General features: G+C 37.8%; 1 protein-coding gene across 1 annotated transcript in view; it reads right to left on the reverse strand.

Moving 5' to 3' along the window:
* kat6b (K(lysine) acetyltransferase 6B) overlaps window positions 1-24,293 on the reverse strand; it is a 210,042-nt gene that overhangs the window by 48,114 nt on the left and 137,635 nt on the right. Inside the window, exons 9-11 of the mRNA XM_060854023.1 lie at window positions 9,619-9,734; window positions 7,369-7,510; window positions 5,292-5,453 (exon numbers count right to left, since the gene is read on the reverse strand). Of these exons, the coding sequence (XP_060710006.1) occupies window positions 5,292-5,453; window positions 7,369-7,510; window positions 9,619-9,734 (420 nt within the window). The remainder of the gene's footprint in view (window positions 1-5,291; window positions 5,454-7,368; window positions 7,511-9,618; window positions 9,735-24,293) is intronic.

The raw sequence follows: 24,293 nt of genomic DNA on the forward strand, positions 1-24,293 counted from the left end.
ATCCACCACCGTGGATGAAGCTCCAGTCATTTTAAAGTTTCAAACTTTCAAATCGAAGTTAAAGACGAATTCAAATGTCGCCAACTCCTTGAAAACCCAGCAACCCAAGATCCCAGAGAGTCACAGACTGCTGATATGAAACAATTAACAAGTGTGGCCAAACAATGTCAGAATCACAGAACTGTTTCTGCGTAGAAAGGGGCCATTCAGCCACTTGTGCCCGTGTTAGTTGTATTACCTAGTGAGCAGTTTAGAGAAAATGATTACCCTGAACATTGTTTGGCCCCAGATAATGATTTTAAAAGTTAGTTGAAGTCAGATTTCAGAATTTGTAACATTAACTAAATTCCTAAAACAGAAAGGTAGTGAATCAACACATAGTAGGTATGAATTTGGAGTAGTGTGAGATTATCCGATTACCTGAAGCAGGCAAGGATATATATTACCTCCAGGGAAATTATATACAACACAAAGTAATAATTAGGAATCTCGTAGGATAACAGGATTACCAAAGGAACTTGCAGTAGTTAAAGCTAAATGTTCACGAGAAGATCACAGTTCAGCAGGTAAATACAGGTGTGGCTAACCAGATAATCAGGTACACATATGTATCTGAGCATCCAAACAGAGAATTCAAGACAGAAGTGTGTGGTGACAGTTGGAAGAGTTCAACAATTTACACACTAAACACAAGAGAGTCCAATGCATTGGATGTCATGAAAATTAAAGTGCACTTGAAGAACTAAGTATAGCATATCACAGGGCTCAACAAATTGGTTACAGGGTATATGAACGTAAACAAAGCCTATGTACCACACAATCAGGAAAAACTGGATTGGGGAGGAGCCTAACACTACCGTTGTTACGGATAAACATGAGAAATAGTTCATAAGGAATGGTGGGAGGGATGAAAGAAGATAATGGTGAGAATAGGGAAATATTTAGTTCCAGTTGCAATTGTATAAGGAATGAGAGTACAACTAAATAACCAGGAACCTGGTAACAACTGGAAGCCCAATTATTTTCTGTTTTCTGGATTATATTGCAGGATGCACCAATGAGCTTTGCTAATGTTCTTGAACAATTTCACCTCCACTGAAGGAAAGCATTTAGATTATCTTACAAGCTGATGCATGGCAAGCATGAGGACACAAGTTCCGACAAAGAAATCTCAGAACCAGAGATACAGCAACTGCACTCAAGCGATCATAGTGATTATGAGTAGCTACACATGCACTGAATGTCCCTACTGATACCACCTCCTGGCTGTGGAAGTTGGCACAGCTATGTGGAGTATAGAACACTGGAATTAGGGGAGTATCAGGTATTTAGGTGTGAAAAAATGTAGCCAATATACTAAAAAGATGCTGAAGGTTGGGTAACCTCTGAAGCTTTGGATTTTAATGCCAGGATGAACTTCCAAGTGTCATATTGCAACTAGACCATCCAACAAGTCTGTTACCACACCTTCTTTGGGGGAAAAAAACCCTGCTTTTTCTAGACAGAGGAACCCAAGCATGGATTTGTGTTGATAAGCAATCCTGTAATAGTAAAGTATACCATAGGATGGCACTTGCAGCGTTGAATATTTTAGACACAGCATTACCATTGTGGTGCTTGGAAAAGACCACAGCATTACGTACTGCTTTAAGCAGATTAATGAAACAAACATCACAACTTAATGGGGACTGTAAACAAAAAAATGCTGGAAATCACACTGGGTCAGGGAGCTTCTATGGAGACAGAGCAAGCTAATGTTTCAAACCTAGAAGACTCTTCAGAGTGGGGCTCTGAATAAGAGTCATCTAGATTCTAAATTTTAGCTTGCTCTCTCTCCATGGATGCTGCCTGACCCGCTGTAATGTCCAGCGCTCTTTTTGTTTTCAGTATAGATTCAAGCATCTGCAATAATTTGCTCCTATAACTTAATGGGTTACTAAATTAGGAAGACCAAGGGACCACAGTAAAATTGACACAAGTGTAGCTTGGACTTATATTAGCAGTTTTATCAACCTTGTGAAGAAAATTGGTCCAACATAACTAATTGTCAAGTCAGGGATTAGAATCCATGTATTTGACTAATTCTAACTATATTGTAAAAGAAAGACTGTTACTGGGATCAGTACAAACTATTCCATCCCATCTCAAGAGATTTTTCGAATAGAGAGCATAGGATTCATTAAAAAGTGGTGCAGTGTTAGACACCACAGTACAATCCACATATGGTGAAGTGCACTGGGACCAAACTGAAAGGCTGTAAAACTGGTAATTATACAATAATGCTCTCATCTGACCTATGAGTCAGAGGAGATGAAATACAGAATTTATACTACAATCCACTGCACTACGAAGCAATGTTAACTAACACGGAACCGTATGCACAGCCTATGTTGTGACATGCAAGGTGAGTGATGTATATACATTTTAATGTCATTTATTTTCAAGTTTCAATTTTGAACTAGTAGCATGAAGGTTTCAGTCTGTGTCTATGATGATGCTGAACAATTTAGCTTGTTAGGCTTTTTGGAACCATGATTTCCTTTCAAAAAAAAAGTATGACAGAAATAGTTTCTGGGTGTCATGTGAATTTGTATAGGCACAATGTAAACAGTGAAGTGCAATAGGTTTTCAGTTAGAAGGACCTAGAATCATTATTCTTTGTTTGCATAAAGGAAACACCCATAGCTTGGAAACCTTTGGTTTCAGTTTGCAGGGATCTTGGTGGAAGTTAGATATGTAAAACAGTGCTAGAACTGTTAATAAATAGATTACCTCAGTGGAAGCATTTAGCATGCAGAAGGATTATTTGGTGCAGAGATAGTCTAAGAATATTTGAGGAAGAGGCTATCAAATTGGAGCAACAGTTAAGTCAATCTATAGAGATGATATGAAGGGGTAGTATTTGGATAAATGGGATTGTATTTTGCCACGTGTTTTGAAATCTTTAAAACTATTATATGTAAGTAGCTTGGTTCATTCTATTTTATCTTTATTTCTTTTGCACAGTTTTTATTTTGTTGTTAAAATCATATCTGCAGCATTGAATATTTGCATTTCAATAAATGACCACCTATTAAATCGATAAAATATGATTAATCAAGCCACCATTCAGTCAAGGATCTGACTTGTTCAGTACAAAGAGGCCAGTAATGAGTCACCACATCTGACATTCTGGCATGGGTACACCCAGTGCCAGTCAGTAAGTTGAATTATCACGGTTGGAGGAAGTCCAACTTGTGGGCCTACACTAATGAGAAGCAGTCTGAATATCAACGAAGACAGAGTCAAATAAAATATATAAACAAAAGAAGATGAGCTCATGATGGCGGTGGTGGAGAAGAGACGGAGTTATTAAAAAACATATACAATCAGGGAATAAGGTGGAATGACTGAATCAAAGATGAAGCAGCTGATCAAGTGAAAGTTTTTGTAACTGAACAAATTAACTACTCATACATTGTATTACTACAATCCCTATGATCATTCAACAGACTAAAACCTTCCTTTGATGCTCCGGTCTAAAAGAAATCTCTCTCTCACTTAAAATTTGAAGCATTTTTCAGGACAAACCCTTACCCTTACAGGATAAAACCAAATTATCACTGCCACAAAAAATTAGGATTGAAACTATTCTCCATAATATGCAGACCTGTGAAAAACATTAGCAGGTACTTTTGTTGACTAACAAGAACAAGTTAGTAAAACTATTATTCAAAATACATTACTCATATTTATTTCCTTTGACTGAATACCACAGTTAACTCACTTTCTTCCTTACCCCATATAGTTATTCATACAACACAAGTTAGGTAATCTTTTATAGTACTTAATCTATTGCCTTGGATTCTCCGTACACGATAAATTTCTGTTTCATTTGTGTCTCCTCCAGTTATGATTGTGGAACCCTTCCTAACCACCTCATTTATATTGATACAGTTATACAGATCCCCTTACACAGGAACGTGAATAGTTTCTGATACTACAATTACGCAGTACAAGAAAAAAGAACATTTAAACAATTTCAGCAGGGCCCTTATATTCATTTACATGATTTCCCAGATTTTCTGTTAATTAGTTTATTCAATAATTTTGTGAATCACTTAACAAGGTTTGGAACAAGATGGATTGCAGCACTGAAGTTGATCATATTCAAGGAGACTGTAGGTAGCAAATTTGAGAATAATAAATACATGAGGTTTGCTAGCATGAGACCACAAGGTGTGTTAGCACTTCAAATTATGGTTGTACCTTTTTCAGGAAACAACATGGCTGCCAAAAGAAAGAGAAAATGTCTGACTGATTGGATTGGATTGTTTGTTTTACTGAAATTGCTAGTTCCTGTTTGATAGCTAAGGAAAAAAAAGAGCAATTGTTAGTTTTGTGAAGTTTGGTGCTTCTTGATAGATATCCTTGTGTGTTCACTGGATGCTGATTGTTAGGTTTTTCTTATCTTTGAACAAATTAACACGTTAACATAATAGTGACCTAATATCTGACCCATTCAGGTACGAGTGGTATTAACAGTATACATGCAATGCTTTTAAAAGTGACATGTGTTATAGAATCATAGAATGCCACTGGATCCACTCTCCTGCCTTTTTCTCTTAGCCAGGCATTTTTTTTTGCTTCAAATAACTACCCAATTCTTTTCTGGAGACCACAGTTGAATCTGCCTCCACCATACCAAGGCAAAGCATTCTAGATCAAAATTACTCACTGTGTAAAAAAACTTACTTTATGTTATCATTACTTCATTTGTTAATCATCTTAAATCAGTATCTTCTCATTATAACTTCCACTCACTACAGATCCACACTAGCTAAAAAACTGCCAATTATACTGTCAAAAACTGCCAATAAAAGTTTTGATCTACTACTGCACTGTTTTGCTGCTGCATAACTAGTAAAACACTTTTTTCAATTACAGAACACTTTTTAAATACAGGTTAACTGACACTGGCTTTGAAAGTTAGAATAAGAATTCTCTAGCTATGTGTCAATATTTACAGATGATTCCAAGGTAACCCCAACAACTCAGTTTCTCCTTTGAATATTAATGCTTGTAGCATGAAAGAAAGCATTGAAAATGACTGAATCTTAGACAGAGTGGCAATGCAAAATAACTGCTTTACCTATCACACAAGACTAAATATTATCAATATTGGAGAGAGACAATGTAGAATCACATCAATTATTTGAGTAACATTGTATGGGTGTTCTTTTCAAGCAAATACAAAATCAGTAAGGAACAAAAGGTTGTTTTACTCTACGGTTCACAGCAGAAGCCCTTACCTTGGAAAAATACCCAACAAGATGACAGCCCTTTTCATCATTTTTAGTCAACACGTAGAAAAGAAATGGTTCAACATCATAGTAAAGTGTTTTATGGTCCAGGAAAAGCTTGGCCAATAGACAGAGATTTTGGCAGTAGATCTTACTGATATTTCCATCAACCTGTGAACAGAATGAAGTGTAATGAACACATTCCCTTTCACATTCAATATAAAGGAGCTAAATCTTATTTAAGCGTAACTAAGTAAAGCCCTCAATGGATACACACCATGGCACTCTTCTGCAGTCTTAAAATATCAAACCTGCTACAATTATCACCACCCCATATAGTTATCATTTTCACTGTCCACAGAAACTACTGGAACAAATTACCTCCCAATTCAGCATATCAAAACTGTTTTTGATGTTATTTTATTTATAATTCACACAAATAAGACAGTTGCATACAAGCCATGTCACTTAAACTACAAAACTAATTTAATGTTTTGAGCAGAATAAACATAGCTCCATTACAAAGTCAATAAAATACCAAACAGTATTCAATGAAAGCTACCCTCGAAAAGTAAGGCCCAATTATAGCCTTTCAATGGATGCAGGTCTTTCTGCTATAACTTGACAGTTGTGTTCCTCTGCAATCTTACACTATACAAAATCGTGCGATGGAAAACCGCTATAGAAAATTGTACTGTAGAAGCTCGTTAATAGAAAATCACTATACTTGTTAAGTAGAAAGCTCACATTATCCATCAACGTCCACAATTCAATAATCGCGTTATGGTCAATTTGTGCTGATGAAACGCGTAGTTTCAAACAATCTATACTCTTGGGGAACATCTACATTACAAACTCGTTTGTACGGTCACTTTGAATCTGCACTAGATTTTGTTAAGGAAGCCTGGAGTAAAGGCTTCATCTCATGTGACTCCAAAGCAAAGTGAGATAAAACTCCCTTCTTTGAGATGTCTCATTCAGCTCTGCAGAGTCAATTCAGGCTCCAACTTTACATTGCTTCTTTTCAACTTTGAAACAATACTAATAACAAGCATAACAAAGTCTTACTGAAAGAATCAAATTTGATGGCCTTCAAACTGAAAAAGAATTTTGGTAACCATAACACTCTGATGCTGGAAGTAAATTATTGAATGTATTCCAAGTTTATTTTGATTAAGTGCTTCCTCATATGCGAAGTAAATTGACTAAGAATCAGATTGTATTTACATAGCTTGAGTGATAACCAAAATGCTATTCATACAGACGGACAACTAACCAACAGAAACTTCCTTTTAATTTGATACAGACAGTTCTCCTTTAAGGCCATAGTTGCGTTCCAGTGAACATCGCATAATAGAAATAATGGGGCCTATGGGCAAAGTGGGGTTGGGGTAGACAGCAAAAAAAATCACTCACGATCGCTCTAAAATCTCCCAAAAGTCTAATGCAAAGTAAAGCACAGCCTGAACTAAATCATATTTATTAATGAAACAAAAAGTAAATTTAACACAGTACATTATAAAAACACAGGAAAGCTGCTCTCTGTACAGTACGTCTCATAGAATGCTGCTCTGTCAGCAGCTGACATCAGCGCATGTGCAGTATGACACAAAGATCGGTGCAGACATGGTACATGAATAGAATGGTGAAGAGACTTCAGCGCTTACCTTGGCACATGCTCAGAACGGCATGAAGACCGGCACCGACAATTCGCATGCGCAGATCGGCGCTTACCTCAGTGCATGCTCAGAATGGCACAGACACTGGCACATGCACAGGATAGCGTGGAGATTTGAGTGTGGACATCGATGCATGCTCAGAACGACGAGGACATCGGCACACACGCAGAACAAAGTGTGCGAATTGATCCCCGTTGGAATTGTGCTATTGCAAATGGAGGTAAGCATTCTTGGAAATACTGTTTCTAATTCTTCAGTGACGTTATAGCCAAACCATGCTGCCAAAATGCACATTATCCCATAACTATCTTTATTAGAATAGTTTGTCATACAATAAAAACTACAAATGGGAATAAGTGTGCAGCTTATTAAATTAACAGCAAGACAAAATTTAAGATCCACTCTACCTCAAAGACAGACAAGTCATTTTTTCGGTATATTTCATTAGCAGGGGGATGGTACCAGCCACACTTCTTTGTATGCCTCTGCAAAATGTTCCGGCTTTTCATGTACTTCAGACAAAATTCACACAAGTATAACTTTGGTAGCCTGCAAAAGTTATTTTTTAAAATGTTGTTGATATCTGTTTCTTAATCACTAAATCAACAAATACTGGCCAGCACAGTAACTCAGGGGGAGTGAGGGGTGAAACAAACAGAGAATGCTGAAAAAACTCAGCAAGTCTGGCAGCATCTGTGGAGAGAGAAGCAGAGTTAATGTTTCAAGCCCTATATGACTCTTCTTCAGAAATGGTTAAGGAGAGTTATACCGGGCTTGAAACATAAATTCTGTTTCTCCCTCCACAAATGCTTCCAGACTTGCTGAGCTTTTCCAGCATCTGCAGTATTCAATGTTCTCTGAAATAAAAGGTAAGCAGACTGTAAACATTTTAAGTTAGTTTCATTCTTAGTTTTTGAAAGACCGCACACAATGATTGTGATACAGTTTCAACTTATTCTCATTATTCCGAAGTGAAAATATGTTTTGACATGCAGAAATGATTGTTATCTGAACACAACCCTTTACAATCTCAACATCTTCATCATAACAGTCTCCTCCCATGTCAAAAACATCACATTTCTCTTCACAACCCTCTGCGATCATCCTGATGAATTTTTAAGCATGTATCACATTGAATAACTTTTATTAGATCTTTTTGAATGTTGAGCTAAGCAACGAAAATTTAAGTTTTATGTTGTGATTGTCAATATCTGTTAATATCTTGTTAAACAAAAATTAAAGCAGATCAAGTCCTGTTTTCTACATCATCTGAAGTGCCCAGTTTAGGAAGACAGCAGGCCTACCCATATACCACCTGTTCAAAAGACAAGTGTTGACTCAAATTCAATTACCACCATTATCCTTTTCTAAAGAAACAAGTTTAAACTTGTGAAATGGTGCATTAAGACTGTTATCACAAAATTTAAAGTATTAGTCTCTTCCATCATTTTATCATCTGTACTTATTTAAAAACAATTGGTCTCATACTATTTCCTCGAGTCAGGCTCTAAAAACGATTGCAATCTTCCATTGCACTAAATGGGGAAGAAAGTTCTCAGATAAAAAAATCTTTTACGAGGTAAAGGCCTTGCTCTGTGCTGGTGTTATCAAGACTGTGTGGTGTTTCTGAACTTTTGTTGCCCTTTCTACGCTTCCCAAAAGGCTAACTGTACTGTGCTAAGTTTTAGAGGATCTCACTTTCAATGGACAATTTTTTTTTGAAGAGGTCAAATTCCAGATGATAAATACTAAAATTAGCATGGTGTCTTCCTATTTTGCCTAAGCAGTTGACACGATAGAAACTGCACCAGACGAATTATCAAGTAGACTTGTGGAGATCTGTTTTTGAAGATCCTATAATTGTTGCTTCATAAATCTCTAAGCAGCATTTGAAGTCAAGATAGCGTAATCTCTATTATGCTTGCCTCATTAAGTATTGGCAGACTGTTCTGTCAAGATCAACACATCTCATGAGTGGAGAGATCAAGAAGAGGAGAATGGTTTATTCTACATGTAATTCCAGGTCATGGGTATTCCCAGATACCTGAAAACAAATTTCAACTTGTTTAAAATAAAAGGTGTGGCGCAGCTCCTGTGCTTCATTTTAGAATTGTTCTTTGTACTTTGTTAACTGACCAAAATCTTCAACAGTTTAGAAAGCAAAATGGTGCAGACACCTAAATATAGCTAGAAGTCAGCACACGTGATGAGATTTTGAATATGCTACAAAATATAAGTCTGTCTGTCTCTGGCCTTTTGATAAATATTACAATATATTGCTATTTTCCTATCATATCACCAAGTCAATAGAACTTCCGTCCAGTTTGGCAACTTCCTATTTGACTTCATTAAAGTACAAAGCTGATTGACATTCAACTATTTCAGTATACTTGTGAAGTGAACATTATGCAAGTCAATCACACGTCAATAAAATGAACTGTATATTATTATAATGATATTATTGTGGATTCTGTATAATGAAGGATTGGCATTATTTAAAGTATGTGCAATCAATGAATTTCATTAGAAGCTATACCGTGCACTTTGCTTTCTCAAGTAAATACAAGTAGTTAATAAAGATTGTATTAATAATCTGATGTCATCAATAATCAAATATCCAAAGGATACACAACAGAATACATTCCTTGGAATATTACCTTGCATATTCTTGTGGATATGGTGAAGAATACCAAGTATGGACTTCATATTTCCCAAATTCAATTACAGATGGGTATCGACCATGTGGATCGACTGAAGTGATAATTCCAGTTTTCTGTTGAATAAATAAATTAATTAATTAGTTGTAAAAAAATTCAAAATGAGCCAATTTATTTCCAATGATTGTCTGACTTTCATAGAAACATTAATTCAAATGTGATGCAGAAACTTTTATTTAACCAATTCATAAATAGCTACAATTCTTCCCTGAAATGCCAACCTTCCTGGTCAACATTATAAATCTATGCACATTGTTTTAATATCAAACTCAGTCTGTATATAAATACGGTTTTGAAGTCTTAATTTTGGAGTGAAAATTTGAGTCTAAAATGCATTTTTTTTCACTAAAGAAATAATCATAAGAGGTGGTTGCGGCTCCTCAGTGGTACTGGTATTTAAAGTATTTTCAGTACCATTAATAAATTGGTATTAAAAATTCCATTTCAGAACTTCAAATAAAACCAGTACTGTCACCTCTTGAGCTAGAAAAACATGGTCACAACTTATCTTACGTAAGTGCTTGTTTGCTTTTTGTCCTGAAATTAGACACAGTTCATTCTACTGATTTATCATATGTTTAGCAATGCAAAGACAATAAAATGTCAAGACCAATTCTGTTTATGTTGTAGCACAATATTTTCTACAATAGTACACTAAAGAAAGATTGAAGATAGGAAGCAAGACCCACGTTTTAATCTATTCTAAGCAGTTTCACTAGAAGGTAAAGACAAACTTTTAAAATATTAGGATCAAAGAATGATTACACTTGTCTCTTTAAGGAATGAAGCCATTATGCTAACAGCTTATCATCTGGGACCAATAACAGCAACACTGGCATCCGGTATGACCGAGAACTTGAAGACAGTATCACATTGCTTGACAGAATGTAAGAAATGGTGGAAAAACATTAACATCAGAGTTGATACTCTGGATAAAGGTATGGAATGAGTCACAATTTTGTGGAGGATAAATGTAAACTGAAGCATTTCATATCGGAGAAAATACATTTTTGAAAGTACATTTTGATAGACAAAGAAAACAATTAAAATCTGGTAAACATATTTTGCATTTAATTGGGATAAATGAAGTCTTATGCATTTGGGCTGGACCAACAACACATGTTACAGTTTACAAAAAAAAGAGTATTATAGAGTAATCACAATAGAATCACAGAATCCCCACCATTTGGCCTGAGTCCATACCAATTCGCCAAAGAGCATTCAACCCAGACCCACCTCATACCTGTAATCCTGCATTTCCCATGGCTAATCCACCTAGCCTGCACATCCCTGGACACAATGGGCAATTTAGCATGACCAAACCACCCGATATACACATCTTTGGGAGGAAACTGGAGCACCTGGAATAAATCCATGCAGACACGGGAAAATGGACAAACTCCACACAGTAAGTCGTCAGAGGGTGGAATCAAACCCGGGTCCCTGGCACTGTGAGGCAGCACTGCTAACCACTGAGCCACCATGCCACAACGTCTCCACAGATTTACAACCAATTCCAATTAAGCCTTTCAGTGTTCTGAACAGACTACTGATTATGAAATGGAACATACTATTTTCTCCTTGTATGAACTCATGTGTTTTAAAGGTTATTTTCTCAATACCAAATAATTTTATAGTTGCTTGTGGAGAATCCATGTCTAACCACATTGCTTCAAGCATCAAGAATGTGTGGGACAGATTTGACGTACTAGATGATCTTTATTTGCATGCTACTTTCATATGTTTGTACACTGAATTTTAGACGGAGTTCAGATGATTTTAAACACTGAAGTTAACAGTTTGATAAATTGATCATAATCATATAAATAAAAGTTTATAATTTCAAAAGTTAAGCCAATACAAAATCTTCCACAAAATGTTTTCATACTGTTCAATTCTGCAAAGTCCTCTGCTCCCATTTAAGTTAGATTTTGAAAAAATTGAATGCGAGAATGTAATATCCCATTCATCTGCACATTATTGACATTGATGAATGATTCAATGAAAATTTAGCGTTTAATCAAAAAGATAAAATTGCTGACAACTTGTTCGGCAAATTTTTCATTAGCTTTGTCAGCCTTGTTGTTATGGAATATCTAGCCTTTACAAATTAAAATGTTCTCCATTTAGAGCATGCACTCTTTATGTTTTCTCAGAACAACATAAATATTGCAATTATTCTGAAAATACTTCTGAATAATTTATTCTCTAGACGAACTGAAAGTAAATCGCCTGGCCTGAAAAATTCACATTGCATAAATAATAAATCTCATTATAATACTGAAACAAAGTCTTGGTAATAATATTTTACTACGTAAAGTCATTTCCAAAAACAGAACAGAGCAGTCATCCAGTAAATGCTGCCAACCAATATTCGTGACTGACAGGACAAATGCATTCAATACAATGAAAGTAATAAATTTGAATCATGACAGAAATTTGTGTGTTTTAACTTCTCTGCAAGAAAAATTGATTGCTATGTTTCACATTTAGATTAACAGATAGGGAAGCAAAATGACTTGATCAATTCATAATACTGACTTTTAAGTCTTTAGCAATTTCAGTCATTTTATTTCAATTCTGTTGTAAGTGCAGTCTTAACAGTTCCAAGTTGTTTCATCTGAAAGCTTTGCTGCAATATCTAATATTATTATTAAAGAAACTGATTTTTTTGAACAAATCTATAATAGTAAATTATTTTGATGATAAAACCTTAAAATTGTTGGCTTTTGTTGCTTTGGAAACTAACAATACTTTATTCAGATGCAGTGGATGTCACCACACTATGCTCCATACATGATGGGTAGATATATTGTGCATAGTAAATCTTTAAAACTCTACCTTTCCACAGAATATCTTTTCCACTTCTTTCTCAGAGCACTTTCAGTCCTTTCAACTAGAGGTCAGTCAGGTTAAGGCCATACTCAGGATATTTTACTTGCAGTGTTTAACTAAAGTAAGTGAACGAGTGCTTGGGGAAAATTAGATTGTTAGCACCAGACAACAAAATAAAAATAGCTCACCATTGCCAGAATTGTCCACTTCTAGGAATTAATAGAGTATTGTATGAACCATCTGTACACAGTAATGCACTGGTATAGATAGTAAATCAACAGGTCATTCAACCCAATAAATTCCTGGTGTTCATCCTCAACACAAACTTCTGTTAATCCGTCTTTATCTAACCCAATTAATAAATCCTTCTATCCCTTTATCCTACAAGGGTGTGTCCAACTCCCTCTTAAATGCATCTGCCATATATTGTGGCACATAAACCTCAAGTAAAAGACAACTTTTCCCATTTCCAAAGATCATGATTTTGAAAAGTCTTGGTGAGTAAGCAGATTGTTTTCTCCCTGTTTCAGCCATGACATGGTGTTAGCAGTCAGCCTTAAAGCTTCTCAACACAAGTCGATGTTTTTCCTTCTGGGTTCAAGGTATCACACAAGCAATTTCGGCTATGTTACAAAGATGTTTGGCGTTCAAAAAACATGCACACAGAGCAGACATGATGAACAACAAAGATGGTAATGTCCCAATTCAGAAATGGGGTTAGAAGCGTGGGGTGCAGAGAGTTTTACACTTGATGGATAAGTATATCCCCCATTTTGAGGCTTCAAAGGTTGACTATCATACAGACTTGTGTAAAAGTTGGGTTTGTAAGACTACATTTTTTTTCCCTCAAAAAGGAGCAGATCAACCTTTTGATCAGTAACATTTTCCATAGGTTGCAATCCACTCACTCCCAACAATTCATTGTCACAAAGTTTGCAGGTTGGGAAATGTTCCCACTAACCTCATCTCCCAAAAAAAATTGTGCAAAGGAGCCAAAAATATTATTGCACTAAATTCTATATTAAATTCATTTATAAAACTACAGAAATTTATATAAATATTCAGTTTTGTCCATGGTATAAAAAGGAATCCTACTGACAACAGCAGGCACTAAACACGCTAACAGCTTCTTGAATAATCTATCATTATGTGGATCAGCGACATTATCACATAATCAAGTTTTCATCAGCCACATCATCCCACATATAATCACATTCTGTGCCATCAAATGCATTAGATGTCCCATAATTCTTGAATGATTTGACAATATTGATTCTGATTTCACCCCAAGCCTCTACAATCCATTCACAAAGGATGTTAATATCAGAACTTGTATTCAGTATGCCTTACTGAAGGTCTTTTTGCTCTGGTCATCCAGTCATTCCATTTCTATCTCATTCTATCCTTGAAGGATTTTTTTTTCCAACTGAGATATCCAATGGTTATACAAGGCTGCTTAAAGCACAAGGAAATCACTCCAATACTATGGTTTTACAAACTAACTTCAGCAACAGCATTAATAATGCATGGTATGAACATATACCAAATGTGAAGACCTTTTTTCTTTACATGATCTCCTGATCCAAATCTCCAAATTTTTCAAAGATTTATTGCAAGCCATCTCATCCATCCATTCTTTATTGTGAAATACTCCTTTGGAAAATGCTAATTTGGGAGGCTTTTTCTCCTGATTAGCATAATTCAGTGAAGCTTTGTTTCATCAGACATAAACAACAGTGCAACTATGAATCTAATCTTTTTATGGCCAGTAGCCTTCTCTAATATAGCTTTCCCTCCAACTTATACTCACTGGTTGACAGGTTGGTATGTCAAAATTCAAGGAGGTTTCATCTACATTCCTAATAGAAGCAAATCTGTATCCATTTGTTTGTTGAGCTTTGATTTTAAACTGAAGTATGATAAGCTTGTCTTCAAGTTCAGCTGGGAGACATTGTAAAATCTCAATCATTTGTCACAGTACAAATATGGCATCCAGGGCTAAATTTTAAATCTGGAATGTTTAATTTTCATGCTTGATTCAGGGCAAAGATTTTATAAATCTTGAGAATCTGATGTACCAGTTTTGTGATATTCATCGATCCATTTTGAACTTTGACTTCCAATTTCAGCTACATGCCAGGCTTTCCTGGTCTTGGGCACTTGTCTAAGCTGTGTAGAAATCCTCCTTTAATGTCTAAATTCTTCTCCAATATCTTGAGTCCTGCAGCTGTTGCATAATTACTTATCTGGTCTGCAATCTCACTGCCTTTAATGTGAACTGTGATATGTACCTATTATTTCTCAATAGTCTGTTACCATTTTAGGTGGAGGGATTGGCAGAAATGCAGCATGTACCAGTGGGTGCAAGCTTTGATATTACATGTTAACATGTACCAACATATGGAGCTCAACAGCCACTTTCAAAATAGTGTGCTCATCTAAGAGTCTATCAAGTCTGTACCATGGTAAGTTTGTTCTTACCACTTGCTCACTGCTGAAATCAAAGAGTTTGGATTTTTGATTAGAAGTCAAGGTTGACTTTACAAGAAATTGACCGTTACTTAAGTATATACGGTATATGTCACCATCTATAATTTTTAAAAAATTATCTCCAAGGCTTCTAGGTCCTTTTTATAATAAAGGAGCTCAGAAATATTTACAATACTCTAAATGAAGCCAAATTAAGGTTCAGTATAAGTTTAATGAAATACTCCACATCATTAGGTAGATGGCAGTGTTGCAACTGTTCTGGAATAGCTCGGCTTGGTTGTGGCAGGTTCTGGAGCACGAGGCTTCAGTAGTGTTGCCAGAATGCTCTGAGGGCCCATACTACCTGCAGTATCTGATGTCTGCGGCTATTTTTTAATATCATGTGCAGTAAATCAAATTGGTTGAAGACTGGCAACTGGGATGCTGAAGACACCAGAAGAGTGCAGAGGATGGATCATTACTTGGCACTTCTTGAAGAGGATGAATTCAAGTTTTTCAACTTAGTCCTTTGCACTGATGTGGTGGGCTTATTCTTGTTTAGGATGAGGATATTTGAAGAGCCATTATGTCTTGTTAGTTTTTTACTTGTCCGCCACATTCTTGACAGGACGGGGGTAGGATTGCAGAATTTAGATCTGATCAATGGGCTGTGAGATTACTTAGCCCCACCTATTGTTTGTGTCTACCAGTGTTCAACATGCAGGGAGCCAGAGGTGGAGCTTCATGAGATTGACTTCTCATTTTTAGGCTTTTTTGGTGTTGCTCCTAGCATGCTTCCTGAGTTACTTCTTAACTATAGCAGCACGGACTGCTATCTTCATGAATCTTTGGGCATTCATTCCTAGGACTTCACTTTCTCTATACCTTTGTACACTCCCAATTTATTGTTAAAAATCACACAACACTAGGTTATAGTCCAACAGGTTTAATTGGACTATAACCTAGTGTTGTGAGATTTTTAACTTTGTACACCCCATTCCAATACTGGCATCTCCAAACCAATTTATTGTGTTTTCTTTTGCCTCATTGGACATTCCCAGCTGCATCATCTCACGCTCCCCCAGTCAGTGGAGTGAAACTGACATTCATTTGCTTATATAAAAAAAGGAGTTGGCAATGCACAGAAAAGATGTTGTTATCATGCACTGAAACTGTGACAAAGCAACTAAAAGTGCTTGGAGCAACTCTTGCAACAGTAACAGGCTTACAAACTCACAAGCAGAAAACATGATCACTAAATCTGTCAGTTTTCATGAAAGAAAATCAAAATACTCGCTGCATTAACAGGGATTTATAGATGATAAAATGGTAGAATAGTTTGCAGTCATTATATACTTGCTTAGTGTATAGAAACTGATGTGTCTTCAGCAGCAGTTTCACATCATGAATCAAAAAAAAACTACTGGATTAAAAGATCAGCACACTGAATTGTACAAAGCTATCTTTGGCAGAAGATTACTGGATATTTCATAAGGAGATCTGGGAGACTGTGTTGATTCTCAAGCCCCAATACTTCTGAGGTCACTCAAAAAGTTAATAATGTTATTAAATCATGCAAATGCCTCAATTTACTTGTCTGTTGAATCAAGTTAACAGAAAATACTAACTAGATTCCTGTATTTAACAAGAATTTTTTTTTGAAAAAAAGCACATTCTAATGACAAATAAACAGCAAATAACATAATGCTCTACTCATTAAAAATTTAATCCTTCATTTAAAACCTCTAGAGAGGCACTCACACTCACTCACACAAAACCAACAAAGAACAAAACATTGGTTTTCTGAGTGGAAGGACAAAGCACCAGTCGAAAGAGTATGTTCAGTCATTCCGTTTCAGCTTCATTACAGGCATGAATAGGGTGAATGCACTCAGTCTTTTTCCAAGTTGGGGAATCAAGGACGAGAGGACATCAGTTTAAGGTTAGAGGGGAAGGAATACAAGGGAATCTGAAAGGCAACTTTTTTTATACAGAGGGTGGTATGTCTATGGAATGAGCTGCCAGCAAAAGTGGTTGAGGTGGATATATTAACAACATTTAAAAGGCATTTTAAAAATCACGTGGATAGAAAAGGTTTAGAAGGATATGGGCCAAATACAGAGAAATGGGGTTAGCACGGATGGACGTCTCGGTGGGCATGGGCTGGTTTGGGCCAAAGGGCCTGTCTCCCTGGTGTAGGACTTGATGACTTGCCAGGGTTTTCTGTCCTTCGTGTCCTCTTTCTTTAATTGTTTTGCTTCTTTAAAAGGAGGCACAGGGTAATTGGTACACTAACTGCAAAAGTCTCTTCGATACTGGTTAAAGGCAACAGCTTACAGCAAATGGCTTTCTTCAGGCACCTTTACTGTTGAGACCAACCAATCGACCGACCGACTAACAACCTACTTTTTCAGCAGTCTGAAGACGTCTTCTGGTATCGTTCACATACACAAGCTGCTCAGCTGTCTCTGGAAGCACGGAGTTGTCAGGGTGATAACCTTTCGCATCCATCACTGGTCAGGAGTGCACAAATCAATCAGCTACTTGCTGCAAGCCAAATCTCACTCTGTACACAAACTTCGCCATGCCATCTACAAACACCATCCTCCATGCTTGAACAAAGCAGCAGTGTAAACACCTCACAGTGAGTTTCAGTAATTTGTTTTGTTAAAAAATGTAGCAATTCCATTCACAGTCCTTGGTTTTAAAGCAGACCATTTCGCCTTAAATCCATAATTAAAAACACAGAAAAAAGATAATTTTCTTTTTCTTCATAAAAATAGCTCAGTTTCTTTGTTGGGCATAACACAGACATTAAATACATCCAATGTTGTATCTATTTTGCCAATGTTACAGTATGCCCAATTATCCTCCCAATCTCATTTGACTGCACATAATATTCCAAAAGTGGCCTAACCAATGTACAGCCGCAACATGACCTCTCAACACCTATACTCAGTGCTCTGACCAATAAAGGAAAACATACCAAATGCCTTCTTCACTATCCTATTCACCTGCGACTCCACTTTCAAGGAATTATGAGCCTGCACACCAAGGTATCTTTGTTCAGCAACACTCCCCAGGACCTCACTATTAAGTCTATAAGTCCTGCCCTGATTTGCCTTTCCAAAATGCAGCACCCCACATTTATCTAAATTAAACTCCATTTGTCATTCTTTGGCTCATTGGCCCATCTGATCAAGGTCCCATTGTACTCTGAGATAACCTTCTTCGATGTCCACTACCCCTCCAATTTTGGTGTCATCTGCAAACTTACTAACTAAAACTCTTATGCTCATATCCAAATCACATTACATAAATGACAAAAAGCAGTGGACCTAGCACAGATCCTTATTACACACCACTGGTCACAGGCTTCCAGTCTGCAAAGCAAACCTCTACCACTACCGTGTCTTCTACCTTCAAGCCAGTTCTGTATCAAAATGGCTAGTTATCCCTGTATTCCATGTGATCTCACCTTGCTAACCACTCAAGCATGAGAAACGTTGTCGAATGCCTTACTGAAGTCCAAATAGATCACGTCCACTACTCTGCCCTCATCAATCCTCTTCGGTACTTCTTCAAAAAACTCAATCAACTTAGTGACTCATGATTTCCAAGCACAAAGCCAAGTTGATTATCCCTAATCAGTCCTTACCTTTTCAAATACATGTAAATCCTGTCCCTCAGGATTCCTCCAACAATTTGCCCACCACCGATGTCAGGCTCACCAGTCTATGGTTCCCTGGCTCTTCCTTACCACCTTTCTTACATAGTGGCACCACATTAGCCAACTTCCAGTCTTACAGCACCTCACCTGTGACTATCGATATTACAAATATCTCAGCAATAGGCCCAGCAATTACTTTTCTAGCTTCCCACAGATTTCTAGGGTACACCCGATCAGGTCCTAGGAACTTATTCACCTTTACGCATTTTAAGACATCGAGCACCTTTTCCTCTGTAATATGGACATTTTTCAAGAGGTCACCATCTATTTCCTCACATTCTATATCTTTCATGTCCTTCTCCACAGTAAACACAAATGCGAAATACTTGTTTAATATCTCCCCCATCTCCTGTTGTTCCACACACAGGCTGCCTTGCTGATCTTGGAGAGGTCCTATTCCCTCCCTAGTTACCCTTTTGTCCTTAATGTATTTATAAGGGATACACTTAGCGTCAGAAGTCTGGATGGGGTAGAATTTGTAAGAAGTGTCCAGGAGAGTTTTCTGGAACAGTATGTCAATAGTGCGATGAGGGAAGGGGCCATATTGGACCTGGTACTGGGAAACGAGCCAGGACAGATGGTAGAAGTTGTGGTGGGGGATTTCTTTGGGAACAATGACCACAATTCTGTAAATTTTAGAATACTCGTAGATAAAGAAGAGTGGTCCTTAGGGAAGAGTACTAAACTGGGCCAAGGCCAATTATATCAAAATTAGGCAGGATCCCAGAAATGTGGATTGGACTCAGCTATTTGAGGGGAAGTCCACATTTGAGATGTGGGAGGCTTTCAAAGATAGATTAAAAATAGTGCAGGGTAGGCATGTCCCGTTGAAGGCAAAGGATAGGAAGGACAAGATTCGTGAACTGTGGATGACAGGCGAAATTGTACGACTAGCCAAGAGGAAAAGGGAAGCATACATAAGGTTGAGGCAGCTAAGAACAGAATGGGCCCTGGAAGAATATCAGACATATAGGACAAGTCTTAAACGAGGAATCAAGCGGGCTAAAAGGGGTCATGAAATAGCTTTAGCAAGCAGAATTAAGGAGAATCCCAAAGCATTTTATTCTTATATAAGAAGCAAGTAGATAACTAGGGAAAGGATTGGTCCACTAAAGGATAATGAAGGAAGGCTGTGTGTCAAACCTAAGAGAATGGGTGCGATTCTGAATGATTACTTTGCATCAGTGTTCACAGAGGAGAGGAACATGATGAATCTTGAGATTAGAGATAGAAGTTTGATTAGTCTGAATCACGTTGGCATAAATAGGGAAGATATGTTGGGTAGGCTAGAGGTTATTAAGGTGGACAAATCCCCAGGACCGGATGGGATCTATCCCAGGTTGTTGAGGGAGGGGAGAGAGTAAATAGCTGGGGCCCTGACAGATATCTTTGTGGCATCCTTAAATACAGTTGAGGTGCCGGACGACTGGAAGGTTGCTCATGTTGTCCCCTTGTACAAGATGGGTAGTAGGGATATTCTGGGTAACTACAGACCAGTGAGCCTGACGTCGGTGGTAGGAATGTTGCTGGAGAGGGTACTGAGGGATAGGATCTATTTATATTTAGAAAAGAATGGGCTTATCAGTGATAGGTAACATGGTTTGTGCGGAGAGATCTTGCCTTACCAACTTAATAGAGTTCTTTGAGGAAGTGACCAAGTCGATAGATGAAGGAAGGTCTGTTGATGTCATATACATGGACTTTAGTAAGGCGTTTGATAAGGTTCCCCATGGTAGACCAATGGAGAAAGTGAAGTTATATGGTGTGCAAGATGTTCTAGCTGGGTGGATAAAGAACTGGTTGAGCAACAGGAGACAGAGAGTAGTAGTTGAAGGGAGTTTCTCGAAATGGAGAAAGGTGACTAGTGGTGTTCCACAGGGGTCAGTGTTGGGGCCACTGTTGTTTGTAATATACATAAATGACCTGGGAGATGGCACTGTTGATATGATCAGCAAGTTTGCGATGACACGGAGATTGGTGGAGTAGCAGAAAGCATAAGGGACTGTCAGAGAATACAGGAGGATATAGATAGACTGGAGAGTTGGGTGGAAAAGTGGCAGATGGTTTTCAATTCAGACAAATGTGAGGTGATGCATTTAGGCAAGACTAATTTTAGAGTGAATTATACAATGAACAGAAGAGCCATTGGAAAAGTTGATGGGCAGAGAGATCAGGGAGTGCAGGTCCATTTTACCCTGAAGGTTGCCGCACAGGTGGATAGAGTGGTCAAGAAGGCATATAGTATGCTTGCCTTCATTGGATGGGGGAATGAGTATAAGAGCTGGTAAGTCATGTTAAAATTATACAAGACATTGGTTCGGCCGCATTTAGAATACTGTGTACAGTTCTGGTTGCTACCAAAAGGATGTGGACGCTTTGGAGAGGATGCAGAGAAGGTTTACGAGGATGTTGCCTGGTATGGAAGATGCTAGCTATGAAGAGAGGTTGAGTAGGTTAGGTTTACTTTCATTAGAAAAAAGGAGATGGGGGGGGGGGGGGGGGGGAGGGAGTCTGATTGAGGCCTACAAAATCATGAAGGTTATACACACAGGGTGGTTAGAGACAAGCTTTTTCCCAGGGTGAAAGATTCAATTACAGAGGTCACGCTTTCAAGGTGAGAGGTGGATACACGTGGCATGTACTTCACACTGAGGGTGGTGGGCATTTGGAAAGCGTTGCCAGCAGAGGTGGTAGAGGCAGGCACAGTAGATTCATTTAAGATGCATCTGGACAGATGCATGAGTAGGTGGGGAGCAGAGGGATACAGATGCTTAAGAATTGACCAACAGGTTAGACAGTACATTTGGATCTGCTCAGGATTGGAGGGCCGAAGGGCCTGTTCCTGGGCTGTAAATTTTCTTTGTTCTATAAAATCCTTTTGGATTCTCCTTAACCCTATTTGCCAAAGCTATCTTGTGTCCTCTTTTGCCCTCCTGATTTCTCTCAAGTATACTCCTACTGCCTGTATATTCTTCTAAAGATTCACTTGATCTCTGCTGTCTGTACCTGACAACGTTTCCTTTTTTTTCTTGACCAAAACTTCAATTTCTCCAGTCATCCAGCATTCCCTAGACCTACCAGCCTTATTTTCATCCTAACAGGAACAAACTGTCTCTGGACTCTGGTTATCTCATTTTTGAAGACTTCCCATTTTCCAACTGTCCCTTTACCTGCAAATATCCACCCCCAAACAACTTTTGAAAATTCTTGCCTAATACCATCAAAATTGGCCTTTCTCCAATTTAGAACTTTAACTTTTAGATCCGGTCTATTGTTTTCCATCCTCCCTATAGGAGGGAGGATGTTGAGAAACTTGAAAGGGTTCAGAAAAGGTTTACTAGGATGTTGCCAAGTTTGGGGATTTGAATAAGCTGGGGCAGTTTTCCCTGGAGCATCAGGGGCTGCGGGGTGACCTTATAGAGGTTTATAAAATCATGAGGGACATGATAAGGTAAATAGACAAGGTCTTTTCTCTGGGGTGGAGATGTCCAGAACCAGAGGGGATAGGTTAAAGGTGAGAGAGGAAAGATTTAAAATGGACCTAAGAGAGTGGTGCATGTATTGTGTGAGCTGCCAGGCCAAGTGGAGGAGGCTAGTCCAATTCAAACATTTAAAAAGGTATCTGGATGAACATACGAATAGAAAGGGTTTAGAGAGATATGGGCTAAGTCCTGGCAAATGGGACTAGATTAGTTTAGGATATCTGGTCAGTGTGGTTGAAATGGACACAAGGGTTTGTTTCCGTGCTGTTCATCTCTATGACTATATGATTAAGCCAAAACTTAGAATGACTGAAATCAGCACAAACTTTGGAACCCAAGGAGACCAGCAAAACACACAGTGCTTTTATAACTGAAGTAGAAAAATCAACTCATTTAATCTTAACATTACTCAGGCTTCTGACTAGACCTTTAAAATAAATTAAATGGTACCCACTTCTTTTAACATAGAGGAACTAAGGTGAAGGTCCAAGCCCAATGCAGAATATTGTCAGACTGAAAGAATTAAAAACAGGGTTTAAAAAAAATCCTGATGATTAAGTGAATTCAAATATGTATTCCATAAGTGGAAGATTGAGAGAGGAAGGAAATGTTAAGCTCAAAACTCTCTCAGTTTTATGTGAATCTGCAAAATAAATAATTGGAAATTGCCTTAGCAACTCTTGATTTGAATGTATTCAAAGAACAGCAATGAGTATGCAACTATATTGCAATTCCCTGATCTCAAAATATATTGATTACCCTTAAAGTTCTTCTATCAATGTTGTAAATGCAAGAAGCACAGGATCTAAAGTACACAAAACAAAGTCCAACAAAGAAGCATGTGAAAATGACAACACTATCTGTTTATTTGTAAAATCATGTTGGTTCAGCTAACAATATTGGCCAAGAAACCAGAAATCTTTTCTCTTCTTCAAACAGTACTATTGGACCTTACATGTCCATCTAGAAAGCCTAAAGATTCCTCAGACAGTGCAGCATTCTCTGAAGAAATGCACTGCCACTTGCCCTGATAATGCATGCCTCTGTCTTTGATTAAGTTAAAAATCACATGACATCAGGTTATAGTCCGACAGTTTTACTTGAAAGCACTAGCTTTGGAGCAATGCACCTTCGTCAGGTGGTTGTGGTTCTCCACAACCACCTGATGAAGGAGTGGCGCTCCAAAAGCTAGCGTTTGTTGTATAATACTGATGGTGTTACAGTCCCACTTTCAAGTATAAACTCAGAAAGATCGGTCTCTGCTCCACCCTCTGTAACTAGATCCTTGATTTTCTGACCCACAGATCGCAATCAGTGAGACTTAGCAACAGCACCTCCTCCACGACAATATTCAATAGGAGCACCCTACTAATCTTTGTGACCAAATTTTGTCCTAACTCCATCGACAAGTTTGCTGACAATACCACTGTTGTAGTTCAGAAATTAAACAATGATGAGATGGAATATATGAAGGGACGGAGTGTTTGCTGGTGTGATGTAAAGATAACAATCTCTCCCTCAACATCTACAAAATGAAAGAGCTGGTTATTGATTTCAGGAAGCAAGGTTGAGGACATGCTCCTATCTAAATAAATGGAGCTGATGTGGAGATGAGAGAGAATGTCAAGTTCCTAGGAGCGATGCCCACCAACAATGTGCCTCGGTACACCCACATTGATGTGACTGTCAAAAAAGCAAAATGCCTCCAATTCCTTCGGAGGCTAAGGAAATTTAGCATGTCTGAAAAGACTCTTACCAATTTTGCACCACAATCCAGATGCATGGTATGGCAACTGCTCTGTCCAGGACCACAAGATACTACAGAGACTTGTGAACACGACCCAGTTCATCATACAAGCCAGCTATCCATCCACTGGCTCCACCTATACTTCTCGCTGTCTTGGAAATGCGGCTATCATCATCAAAGATACCTATTCCAGTTATATGTTGTTCGAACCGCTTAAACACATGTAGCTTCAAGAACATCTTCTTCGGTGCTATTATCTGATTTCTGAATGGACCTCTCAAATTTAATGCTGACCTCGCTTTGTGCGCCTTCTGTGTAGCTGTAACATTATATTCCTCACTCTGTTCTACTA

The sequence above is a fragment of the Hemiscyllium ocellatum genome, chromosome 43, assembly GCF_020745735.1.
Source record: "Hemiscyllium ocellatum isolate sHemOce1 chromosome 43, sHemOce1.pat.X.cur, whole genome shotgun sequence".
NCBI classification, from domain to species: Eukaryota; Metazoa; Chordata; class Chondrichthyes; order Orectolobiformes; family Hemiscylliidae; genus Hemiscyllium; species Hemiscyllium ocellatum.